This window comes from Rhagoletis pomonella, unplaced genomic scaffold (assembly GCF_013731165.1).
Source record: "Rhagoletis pomonella isolate Grant_MI unplaced genomic scaffold, Rhpom_1.0 Rhpom_scaffold_00002, whole genome shotgun sequence".
NCBI lineage: Eukaryota > Metazoa > Arthropoda > Insecta > Diptera > Tephritidae > Rhagoletis > Rhagoletis pomonella.
Genome location: NW_023458556.1, coordinates 69,704,531 through 69,717,618, shown reverse-complemented (window position 1 = coordinate 69,717,618; position 13,088 = coordinate 69,704,531). Strand labels below are relative to the sequence as shown.

Sequence of the window (13,088 nt, the reverse complement as noted above, 5' to 3'; positions counted from 1 at the left end):
CTAGATGGAATAGCACCTACTTTATGTTTAAGAGAATCATAGAAACAATTGATGCAATATCGCAAGTTCTATTGTCAACAGTGAAGGTTGCAGTACCACTGTCCGCCTATGAAATCAATGTTTTACGTGAGGGCGTCGATTTGCTAAAACTTTTTCAAGACGCAACTGAACAGGTGTGTTTATTTATAAATGAGAGATTATTTTTAATTAGATGCAATATATATTCATACCCTTAATTATAAGTGTTTTCGTAAACATTTGCATCACACTGTAAGAATAATTTTAAATATGCGCTGGCAATACTTGTGAAATGTTTACTTTTGTGTGGAAAAGTTAAAATAAGTTTGATATTACACTTATTAAATACTTATAAAAACTAATTTATTGCAAGTTATTTTAAAAGCCACATAAATTAATGTTGGGTATTGTTAAATCACGTCTTGTCATTTTTACAGATTTCCGGAGTTAATTACGTTACTATCTCTCTAATAATCCCAATGTCCTTTGGAATATTCGAAAAACTTAATACAATGCAAGGGAGTTTAACAACATCAGAGGCTAGTGCACTCTGCTCGATTTTGGTAGCCTCCGTTCGCAAACGTTTAGCGCCTTATGAGTTGCGAATAATAACAAGAATGGGAACGATATTAGACCCTCGTTTCAAGAAAGAGGGTTTCCATTCAACCACAAATGCCAATGAAGCTAGCAAAAATCTTGAGCAAGAAATTGCAGCGTTAATTGAAAAGGATCAGAGAAACGACAAATTTACTGAAGTACAAAAAAACCGGCAGGACGAATCTTCCTTTTTTGATTTTGTGGAAAAGAGACTGGAAGGAAAAAGAGTATCGAGTCGAGCAGATGCAATTATTACACTACGACAATATTTTGAACAACAAAATGTATCAAAGGATACTGATCCACTTCTTGCTTGGAAGGTAAGCATATCTCATGCAGCAATTCAATTTCGCATTTTATACTTAGTTTTTTTTCCACAGGTTTCAACTGATGTCCTAAATCCACTGAAGAACGTCCTACCAAAATATTTTTGCACCCCAGCAACGTCGGTGGACTCAGAAAGAATATTTAGCAAAGCTGGCCTAATAACAACGGATCGTAGATCTAGGCTAAAGCCAAAGCATGTGGATATGATAATATTTTTAAATAAAAATGATTGGTTGCTTGCATAATTTCACGTTATATATTTCTGTTTTTATTTCTTTCCACTATCGAAAACTATCGATAGTATGACAAAAACTATCGGTCACTATCGATGGTGCTCACTATTGATATTTTCCGACCTCTACAAAGTAGCACTTGTTGGCAAGAGTGATTCTGCGTTGGATTTCAATGTTGACATTATTATCGGTGTTAATGCTGGTTCCCAAGTAAACGAAATTCTCTACTTTCTCGAAATTGTAACTGTCAACAGTCACGTGGGTGCCAAGGCGCGAATGTGCTGACTGTTTGTTTGATGACAGGAGATACTTCGTCTTGTCCTCGTTTACCACCAGACCCATTCGCTTTGCTTCCCTATCCAACTTGGAAAAGGCAGAACAGACTTCGCGGTTTTTAATACCGATGATGTCGATGTCGTCGGCATAAGCCAGCAATCGCACGCTCTTGTAGTAAATTGTTCCGTAGCGGTTCAGTTCTGCAGCTCTTATTATCTTCTCCAACATCAGATTAAAGAAGTCACATGAAAGGGAGTCGCCCTGTCTGAAACCCCTTTTTGTGGCGAACGGCTCGGAGAAGTCTTTCCCAATTCTGACGGAGCTGGTGGTATTGCTGAACGTCATTTTACACAGCCGTATGAGTTTTGAGGGGATGCCAAATTCAGACATAGCGGCGTATAGGCAACTCCTTTTAGTGCTGTCAAAAGCGGCTTTAAAGTCGACAAATAGGTGGTGAGTGTCGATCCTTTTCTCGCGGGTCTTTTCCAAGATTTGGCGTATTGTGAATACCTGGACTATGGTGGATTTTCCAGGTCTAAAGCCACACTGATAAGGCCCAATCAGTTCATTGACGGTGGGCTTCAGTCTTTCACACAATACGCTCGATAAGACCTTGTAACCTATGCTAGAAGGCTTATCCCGCGGTAGTTGACGCGAATGGCGGGGTCACCTTTCTTGTGGATTGGGCAGAGCACACTTAAATACCAGTCGTCGGGCATGCGTTCATCTGACTATTTTCTGCACAAGAGTTGATGCATGCACCTTATCAACTCCTCGCCGCCGTACTTGAATAGCTCAGCTGGCAGGCTGTCAGCTCCAGCGGCTTTGTTGTTTTTCAGCCGCGTTATTGCTATACGTACCTCTTCATAGTCAGGCGGTGGAACGTCGACTCCGTCATCATCGACTGCGGGCTCGCGTTCTTCTTCTCCGCAACTTTCCGTGCTGCTACCATTTAGTAGGGCGGAAAAGTGTTCCCTCTATAATTTAAGTACGCTCTGGACATCAGTTACTAGGTCGCCATTATTGTTCTTACAGGAGTACGCCCCGGTCTTTAAACCTTCCGTAAGTGGCCTAACTCTCTGGTAAAATTGTCGGGCATTCTTCCTGTCGGCCAGCATTTCAAGCTCTTCGCACTCGCGTATTTCGGCCTCTCTCTTCTTATTGCGGCAAATACGTCTCGCTTCCCTCTTCAGATGGAAACGTGGTTCCACTGCTCGCATATGTCGGCTTGGTGAAGAGTGCTATCTGAGAGCAGGTGTGAGAGTCCAGTACGCTGGCTGTCTGTTGTGATTGGAGCTTTTCGACGTTAAGCTTTCCTTGCATATTTGGGCGCACATTTTTTGCTACACAGAGGCGGGTGCGTATCTTGGCTGCAACAAGATAGTGGTCCGAGTCGATGTTTGGGCCGCGGAGTGTGCGTACGTCTAAAAAACTGGAAGCGTGCCTTCCGTCTACCACAACATGATAGATTTGGTTTCTCGTTTTTCGATCCGGAGACAGCCACGTAGCTTGATGGATCTTTTTATGCTTGAACCTAGTACTGCATACTACCATGTTTCGGGCCCCGGCGAAGTCGATCAGCCTCAATCCGTTGTCTGACGTTTCGTCGTAGAGGCTGAATTTTCCGACGGTGGTTCCAAAGATCCCTTCCTTGCCCACCCTGGCATTGAAGTCGCCAAGCACCATTTTGATATCATGACGGGGCAGCACTCGTACGTGCGCTCCGAGCGCTCATAGAAGAGATCCTTCGATACCTCATCCTTCTCTTCCGTCGGGGCATGGGCGCAGATAAGCGAGATGTTGAAGAATCTCGCGTTGATGCGGATTGTGGCTAGACGCTCGTCCACCGGGGTGAACGAAAGTACTCGGCGACGGAGTCTCTCTCCCACCACAAATCCAACTCCGAATTTGCGCTCCTTTACATGGCAGCTGTAGTAGACGTCGCAAGGCTCCAGACATTGCTTGCCTTGCCCCGTCCAACGCATTTCTTGGATGGCGGTGATGTCAACTTTTGTCCTTACGAGGACATCAACCAGCCGGGCAGAGGCACCTTCCCCATTAAGGGTCCGGACATTCCAGTTGCATGCCCTCAAATCGTAGTCCTTTAAACGTTTGCCGTGGTCGTCATCATAAGGGGGGGTCTCATCCGAGGCTTTACCTTGCTTCTTCACTGGAAGTGGTTTTTACGTGGCAGGTCCCAAGCCTAGCGCACAACCCATTGCTGGGACGGGTGTGCTTTCGCAACCAAATACACGTTTATATAGCGAGCCGCTTGCTCCAAGCAGACACCCGCTTGCAGCCGCACCTACTGGTGAACAGACGCTGCAGACTTCAGTGAGTCCTTAAACCGAATAAGTCGGAATGGCCCCACCGAAGCTCCCTCTCTTTCTGCCGCGACCCCAGGCTCCACTCGGATTGGTTACCGCATCTCGCACATGGGTTGCTCACGTTGCCCAGAGTACGCGAACGAGCACGCAAGAGTCGGGATTGAGTATAGCCATGCAACTGTAACTGCATACCCAGCGCAACGACTATACCCCATTGCACTCCAATAATAAACTGGTGCTCAAAAATTTGACACATTTGTTTTAGATAAAAGTGTAATCCTTTGATTACACGTGCGTTTAAAGTTTTTGGATTCGGGTTATGCGTTTGGACACAACAACCGAAAATCATTGTACAAATAAGTAAAACGGACACAAGTTTCTCGATAAGGGGCAACAAATCTTCTTTTTTGTTCGTTTATATAAAGCAGTGGATAAAAATATAAGTATATGTGAAAGGCAAATTTATCTGTAAATGAACACCACTAATATTACCTGCAAACACACACCGATTTAAATCTTTTATCTCGCTTCGGACACAGAATGGTTTTCGTACAAAATTACGCAAAAAAGTTGTCAATTTTTTACTCGTTCGTTTTTAGGCATGCCATTGTTACGAATTTCGAAAGTTCGAAAAAACGATTCGGATTGCAGCATACCATTTCTACGATTCGTTGCAAAATCCGAATACGAAAGAGTTGCAGAATAGGGGTGTTAGCAACTTTTCACTCTAAGCTAGCGATATGGGGGTATGTATTGATCAAAGCTTGGTGAATTTTTCGATTAGACAAAATAAGCAAAACTTTTGGAATTTTTTGATATTAATAGCGACTTGTTGTGAATGTAAGTATTGGTCTTGGTTTGTGATTGATATTTAAGGAACGGGGAGCTATTATTTCTAATTACTGTTCGATTGACTTCAGTAGCCGTCCATTTGGTGTGTGGTACAAATCCGACTCTGCGTAATGCCTTTGAATTTAATTTTCAGCCAGAAGGACCATAATTTGTTGTTATACCTACAGGTGATACTTGTTTAATAAGCATCGTGAAAATGATTTAAGAAGACTGTCACTTGGCGTTGTGTGAATTACAAATCAAGAAACTGCAATGTTCTTGCCCACACAAAGTCTGCCGTTCCAGCTGGTAAAATAGTTGTCTATCAAATTAAATGAAATAAAATAAATACAATTTGTTCTACAGGAACATTTCCTGTTGGCAATCGTGAGGATATATCAAATGATGCAAAGGTTAATGTCAGAAAAACCGACAATAAACTTAAGAAACGTACATCAGCGAGCGATGAATCACTACATGCTATTACTACATGAGATTACCGCTGAAGTATCCAAAAGTACGGCTGTCAGATTACCTAGCTTGAGCGGTCTGCCGAAAAATATTCACCGTCAGCGCCTTCTCAGTAATTCACAACTATTACCCTGTAGGGAAACGAACTAGTGCGGAACTGATTCGGTTCTAGTGCGTTTGGAACCATGACTAGTACGCGTTAATTCTCTTTTGCATGCTAGCGACTGGCGAATTTAACATTGCGATGTCCTAGGAAGTGTCAATTGTCCCCCGTTGCATCCCTTTGGCTCTAGTTCCGAACCAGTTCTAAATTCGACAGATAAGATCTAGGTCGTTTTGCATCCCTTTTTCTATAGTTCCGAACCAGTTCCTAATTCGACAGATGAGATCTAGTTCGATCTGCATCCATTTTTTATAGTTCCCAACCTGTTATAAATTCGTCACCTTAGATCTACATTTCCAATCAAGCTTGTCGAAACATTTCCCTTTTATATGAAACTAGCTTATACCTGCGGGTTTCACCCCACGTTTTTATACAAATATAAAAAATAATTTAATGATGTTATATTTTATTTCTGTGCCCATTTCGTTATAGCTCGTTATTTTCTAAGCGAGTTAAGGTATTTAGGTTGTTTCACACTATGAAATTATAAAATCTCGTCTGCGCGCTAGGCATACGAAAGATATCAATTCCTCTAAGTTTACTTTAAAATGGTTCCAGGGATACGACAAGTGAACGTGTAACCTTCTTGGAGGTGCCACGGCGAGTTCTAATACATATTTCCAACTCAATTTTAGTAACCTGGCCTTGATAAAATACCACTTCTCATTATTGTAGCAAATGCCTCAAGAGAGCTTAAGATTATAAGGGCGAACCCGGCTCTCCCTTTTCCATTAAATTAATTTTTTTCTGTCAGTACGGCGCTTATAAAATAAATCTCCATAACAAATTTAAAATACTTCCAGAGATTTTCTATCCTTCCAGAGATATGTATTAAGAAGTTTTTAGTATGTATGGGAGGCAGCATACCTCCTTTTTTAATAACTCACATTTTTTCCATGAGCAATTGATACATTTTGTATACACAACTCCATACCAAGTTCCAGTATTCTTCCACAAACACTTCCAGGGATATGTGGCAAGAAAAATTCAAATCTGTACAGGAAGTGCCACGCCCCTTTTCATATAACCCTAATCTTCTTCTATGAATTTAGAATTTATTTTACATACCCCAGTACCAAGTCCCAGTACTCTACCATGAACACCTCTGGCGATATGCAGTATAAAACAGTAAATTTTGACGGGAGGTACCATGTCCCCTTTTCGAATAACGCAAATTTTTCTCCATGAGTATGGAATTAATTTTGTATACACATCTCGGTGCCAATTTCCAGTCCTCTGCAATAAACACCTTCAGAGAAATGCAGCATAGAAAAATCAATTTGCATGGGAGTTGCCACAACACCTTTTCCAATAACTCTCATTTTTTCCATGAGAATGGTATTAGTTTCACATACATACATACATATGTATTTCCATACCAACCTTGAGTACTCTACCGCAAACATTTGAAGAGATATGCAAGTGTGGGAGGTGCTACGGCCTCTATTCCAAAAACGTCAATTTTTCTCCGAGAGTATGAATATGATTTCACACAGTGTTGCCAAAATGTTAATCTGATTAACGATTAAAAATTAACGATTGAAATGCTAATCGCGTATGACAATTCAAATTAATTAGTCGTAATCAACTGTACGATTAATGATTAAATTTTTTCAATCGTTAATCGCACGCTGAGATTGCGATTAATTAATTTCAATCATTAATCGTTAATCCAATTAAAAATAAAACCTGATTAAGTTGTATAGTTTGTCCGAATTTGAAACCAAACACCAGTTATAGTAATTATTTTGCGTTTTACGCTTATAAAAAGCACATAATATAAAAAAAATATAATTATTGTTATTAGTAATACATAAACTGGGAACTTTTACAAATCTAGTTTGTAAAACGTTTGTTGGTATAGATCTTAATGAAAATGCACACCAAATTGCTCAGATTGATGAGGAAACAGGACTTAGCCATACCGGGTTAACTTGCTTTGTGTGCACAGGAAAATTCCAGCATAAATTAATTAATCACCAAACCTACTTGATCAAATTATGAGTTAATTATTAAAAATTAATTTTTAAATTGCGGTTACGATTAACTGTTTAGTCAGATTAAAATTAAACATGATTAACTGTAATCAGATTGAATTTAATCGAATTAACTAATTGACTATAACATCAATCGATTAATGCCAACATTGATTTCACATACATATCACTATACCAAGTTCCAGTTCTCTCCCACAAATACTTCCAGAGATATGTATGTAATATGAAAACTCCAATTTGTATGGGAGGGGCCTTGAGTTATCGGACTTACTTTCAGTGTAAGACTATCCTTCCGAAATCCGTAGTAAGTGTACCAAATTTAGTTCTGATCGAAAAACCGGTTAAGCAAGTAGCATATTTTTCAATCCAGGCCATAAACCATTTGTGAGCAAAATTTAATTTTCAAACAGGTGGGAATTCTTAAAAAAGTAGCCTATTTTCCAATCTAGGTCATAAGCTATCTGTGTGCAAACTTTCGTGCAAATCAGTTCAGTCATTTCCGCGTATTAATTTAATTAAACTTTTCTAATAGGTGGCAACTCTTCCAAAAAATTAGCCTATTTTCCACTGTAGGTCATAAGCTATCTGCTTGCAAAATTGCACGCAAATCCGTTCTGACTTTTCCGCGTATTAATCTAATTAAACTTTTTTATGGTGGTAACTCTTAAAAAAAGTAGCCTATTTTTCAACCTAGCTCATAAGCTATCTGTGTGAAAACTTCCATGCAAATCAGTTCACTCATTTCCGCGTATTAAATAAATTAAACATTTCTAACAGGTGGCAACCCTTAAAAAAAAAGTAGCCTACTTTCTAACCTAAGTCATAAGCTATCTGTGTGCAAAATTTCATGCAAATCCATTCAGTCGTTCCCGCGTATTAATTTAATTAAACTTTTTTAACAGGTGGCAACTCTTAAGAAAAGTAGCCTATTTTCCAATCTAGATCATAAGCTATTTGAGTGCAAATTTTCATGCAAATCCATTCAGTCGTTTCCACATATTAAATAAATTATACTTTTTAACAGATGGCAACTCTTAAAAAAGAACAGCCTATTACCCAATCTGGCCAATAAGATATCTGTATACAAAATTTCACGCAAATCCGTTTAGTCGTTTCTCCGTGATGATTTCCCAAACATCCAAACATCCAAACATACAAACTTTCACATTTATAATATTAGTAAGATACGATCGGTTGAAGGAAGGACAATACCATCACAAATGTTTAAACGCATTTATTAAAAATTTATAAACCACATTAGTAGTAGTAGAAGTATTAAACTTAAGTAGTAAGTAAAAAACAAAAGTGCGCTCTGCTTAAAAGTAAAAATGTTAGTTCACTTTGTCTTACTTGTCTAAATTTCAGCATATTGATTTTTAAGTAAATTCAGTTCTTTTTAAGCTTATATGTATGTATATGAAATACTTCGAACTTAACTTAAATAAGATATACAGTCAGTCAATCACAGCGCACGGCAGTGCGCGCGAGTGACGAAAGCAGCCACAGTAGCATGCTGAAATGACTCGCTTATATATACACGAGATTTGGAAGTTTTTATCCAGACGTCCAGATATCGTTGGAAAGGTCTTACAGAGTGTGTCCAGAAAATGTATTCAGGCTTCATAAGCGATTAACCGGATTCTTAAAAATTAGGCCAAAGTGTTGCGAAACAAAAAACGTTTTTTTGCTTTTGCCGGTTTAAGGGGGCATGTGGGCACACCCAACATATTTAGTGTTATTCTATAGGCCATACCTAGTTGGAAAGATATAGAGGTAAATGTGTTTTGGTCCATGTCTCCACTACGAGATGCTTTGGTATGTATGTGGCGTCTGTACGTACCATCATTTAATTTTTTTCAAACTTTCAGGAATTAAAGTACAAAAAAACTAAGAAGGTTTTGTTCCAGGAGGTTTTGATTCGTACGCCTTTGTGGGCGTGGCTGCTGCCTGAAATTCGAAAAAAGGCAATTTTTTAAACTACCACTGAGGCCACACTACTCAGTCCATGTCATTGATGTGGATATCAGTAGAAGGGTCTTCAAACAAGCTATCTAACGCTATCTTTTGTGTTTATGAAATATAAATATGTCATAACGTTATCGCCTGAAAAAAAATCGGGCTGCTAAAAATATAGATTTCGAGAATTTTCTCAAAAACTGGTCAGTCGATTTTATTCTTAGTTTCCACAAGTCTAGCCCAAAACCTTAACTTTCATCTGGTATATAGCTTATATTTGGGAAAACTCTCGTTGTGGAGATATTACGATTCAAATTGAAAAAATGTCGCTCCAAAAAGGGTCAAATGGTTAAAAATTAACATACTCGTCTAATTTGGTTACTTTAAGATATAAAAATAACATACTCAGTGCCCCGAAAAAAGTTCCCATTCCCCGATTGCCACAATCGAAATTCTCAGCAAATCGGGAAATTTCCCGCGAGTTGACAAGTTGAAGGATGCAGCTGTGCTAATCACTTCGTACATGTCTTGGAAACCACAATTTGTGTGTATTTTAGAGTTTTCTTTTCAGTCGTATGCCGAAATTGTAACATTTTCCCCGTTTTAATTGTAGTTATGTACACAGTATTTAACTATGCTACATGTGTTTATCACCCGCACTTAACCTACCTGGGAGGACGCGTACAATATTAGCTACAGTTGTACATAAATATATATGTATGAATGCATTTAGTTCACCCAATGTGCCGCTACTACTTACATACATATTCATTTTTAAACCGCGCTGGGACTACTACCTTTTTTAATTTTTTATAGTCTATTTTTTAAACCAGTCAATAGTTTTAAGCAATTTTTAATATATTCTGGTTTAAATTTTAGTCCAAAAAGTTCGTGGTTTAAAACTCAAACCAAAATGTTTTAATTCTAGTTTCTAAGTTTCATACATAGAAAATTTGGTTTAAAATCTAAACCGAAATAGAAAATGTTTGCACACACCGAAATGTGGTGTTGATTCAAACTCAACATATGAAAGCACAGTTACATGCTGTAGCTAAGTGTGCAAAGATGCTTGATACAATTGGTTGCTACTAAGGCTGTCCGGGTTCAATCCCCATAAGACGGAGCATGAAATTTTATTTTTATTTTTTATTCTTATTTATGTTTAAATTCTAAACCCAACATAGGTGCTCTCTGTTTTTAATCTTGGAAGGTTTGTATTTGAAGCTGGATTTAGTTTGGTCATGTATGTATGTAGTCCAAAAAGTTTAAAATTAAAACCGAAACTTTTAACCGTGCACGAGTGCAACATCGTACACCTTATAGAAGTAAAACTTCTTAAAAAAAGCACATGTGTGCGCCACACACCCGGTATAAATCTTAACAAAAATAAACTACGAGACTATCAGACGAATACAGTTGTTTATTGTATCCAAAGTTGGTACCAAGTTGATAAGTTTTTATCATTTCTCATTAGGGGTATTCTCGAAGTCTTGCACGATGCACGGATTGCACGAAATGCAAAAATACTATTCCAAATTTCGAAGAGTACGAGAACACCCCATTGCAAAGAGGTAGCATGCATGGGGAGCAAGCAGCGAAATTATGTATCAAATACAATAACAAGAGACAGCAAAAAAAAATTAAGTGAGCGAGATGAGAGGAATGAGAGAAATATGTAGCAATTCCAACAACAAAACAACTAGCACAGGGTCGCTATTATCTTGCTATGCTATTTTGCAAAATATATACATGGGTTTCGACGTTGCATATTTTGCAGCGATAGGAAATGTTGTTTCCCATGAATTTTCTTGTTGTGTGTTTGCAATTTATGCAATCCGTGCAATCCGTGCAATCCGTGCTACGTGCAATGGCTTTGCAAGATTTGGAGAATACCCCTATTGTTTAAGCGACTTACGTCCGCTTAAAACGAAACCCTGTGCTGCATGGAACCCCACACTCAGCCCTGCGTGAACACCGCTTTCGAACTTCCAGTGTTTCGTTTCGTCTCGTATAAATGCGCTGAGCGCACTTAATTTTGCCTTCTTTTCATCAGAGAATCTAGCACAACCAACATCGGAGTTAACCATCAGCGTGGGAAACCACTAATCGCCATCTACAACGTTATTACTTCATAAACTTACTTACTTATTTGATCAATTGAATTCATCCATTTAATACTATACAATCTCTTTGCAATTCATTAGCAGTCCATACATATAAGTTTAAACTTTTTTTATTTTCCTTGTAAATACCAAGCAACATTGTATTAGTGTAAAAATACCATTTGCAATTGAATTCATTTAACTTACAATAAATACCTCTTGTTATCATACAAAAAGTGAACACTCATAATTTTCTTCTAATTTTAATTTTTTCGAATACAGTGGATATGATCATTCTTTTTTGCTTTATTCCGTATACGAAAAATTATATGTTTCAATGGACACATCGCTTTGAATACTTAATTTAGATTTAGATAATATTTTTAGCAATTTAGTTGAGAAAAATAAAACATTTAGATTATTGTTTGTATTTTGGTCGATTTTAAATTTGCAACCCCAAAATAATTGATATCAAATAAAACACCTCTTTGAGGTAAAATTTTCGAGTGACGAAAGCTGAACTAGAAACACAAAATTTATGATATCAATTTCGTTACGAAAATTATACACATTTTTTAACTGCCTTTGAAACGTACGGAAAACCTTTTTTTTATTTATTCGGAACGTTGCAAAATTGCGTCTACTGCTAGAAACACAAAATAAAAAACAGAACTTTTGCAACGATTCGTATGAATAAAAAAGATTTTCCCTACGTTTCAAAGGCAGTTAAAAAATGCGTATAATTTTCGTCACGAAATTGATATCATAAATTTTGTGTTTCTAGTTCAGCTTTCGTCACTCGAAAATTTTACCTCAAAGAGGTGTTTTATTTGATAAAGTTTACAGCGAATTTTTTACAATACCGGCAACTATTTTTTAAATATTTTATTTTTCCCTAATTTTTTATAAAAATATGATTGATTCTACACCAAAAACCCCAAAAATCAGAGTTCCAAACCTTATGCAAAATTAAAGAAAACTCTGCAAATTTCCATCCAATTATTGCAATTTACACTCTTTAGAAAAAAAAGTTAAGTACGCAGTTTTTTAGCCCATTCAATTTTAGTATAACAAAGTGCAAGTTTGAGGTAGCTAGGACTTACCATTGATATTTAGCAATTTTTTTTGTTGTTTGGTAAGTCGTAGCTTCCTCATACTTGCACTTCATTATACTAAAATTGAATGGGCTAAAAAACTGCAAACTCAACTTTTTCTAGAGAGCGTAAAGTGAAATATTTTAATGAAATTTTGCAGAATTTTCTTAAATTTCGCACTAGGTTTTGAACTCTGATTTTTGGGGTTTTTGTTGTAGAATTGACCATATTTTTATAAAAAATAACCGAAAACTAAAATATTTAAAAAATAGTTGCCCGTATTGTAAAAAATTCTTTGTACCTAAACTTTATTGACTGACTGTATTAAGGTAGCTGTGCTGTATTGCATTAAAAGAAACATAAATTTGTTTTTTCTTAAAATAAACAAGTAATTTTTAGCAAAAAAAAACCGACTTAAAGACAAGTAAAAAAGTCTAAATTCGGGCGGAGCCGAACATTAAATACCCGGCGCAAGTATTAAATATATGTTTTTTCACCTTTCCGAAACCTACCGCTAGATGGTAAGCCGGGGTGTATCAATTTTGAGTAAATTAGCGTCCTTAAATTTCGAAATATTGAAGTTTCAAGCATTTCTGAAATTTACCGTTATATGAAAAGCGGCCGAAATTTTAGTCCGATTTCAATAATTTTCAACGTTTTGCTTATACATATGTGGCAAGCACAATAACCACACCG

The 13,088-nt window shown here is 37.4% G+C and overlaps 1 protein-coding gene across 1 annotated transcript; it reads left to right on the top strand.

Moving 5' to 3' along the window:
* The first annotated feature begins 461 nt into the window (after positions 1–461).
* On the top strand, positions 462–1,197 carry LOC118734714 (zinc finger BED domain-containing protein 1-like). The gene is made up of 2 exons (XM_036464420.1): positions 462–935; positions 996–1,197. The coding sequence occupies exons 1-2, from the start codon at positions 498–500 to the stop codon at positions 1,185–1,187; spliced, it is 630 nt and encodes a 209-aa protein (XP_036320313.1). The 5' UTR covers positions 462–497; the 3' UTR covers positions 1,188–1,197.
* Positions 1,198–13,088: the final 11,891 nt, after the last annotated feature.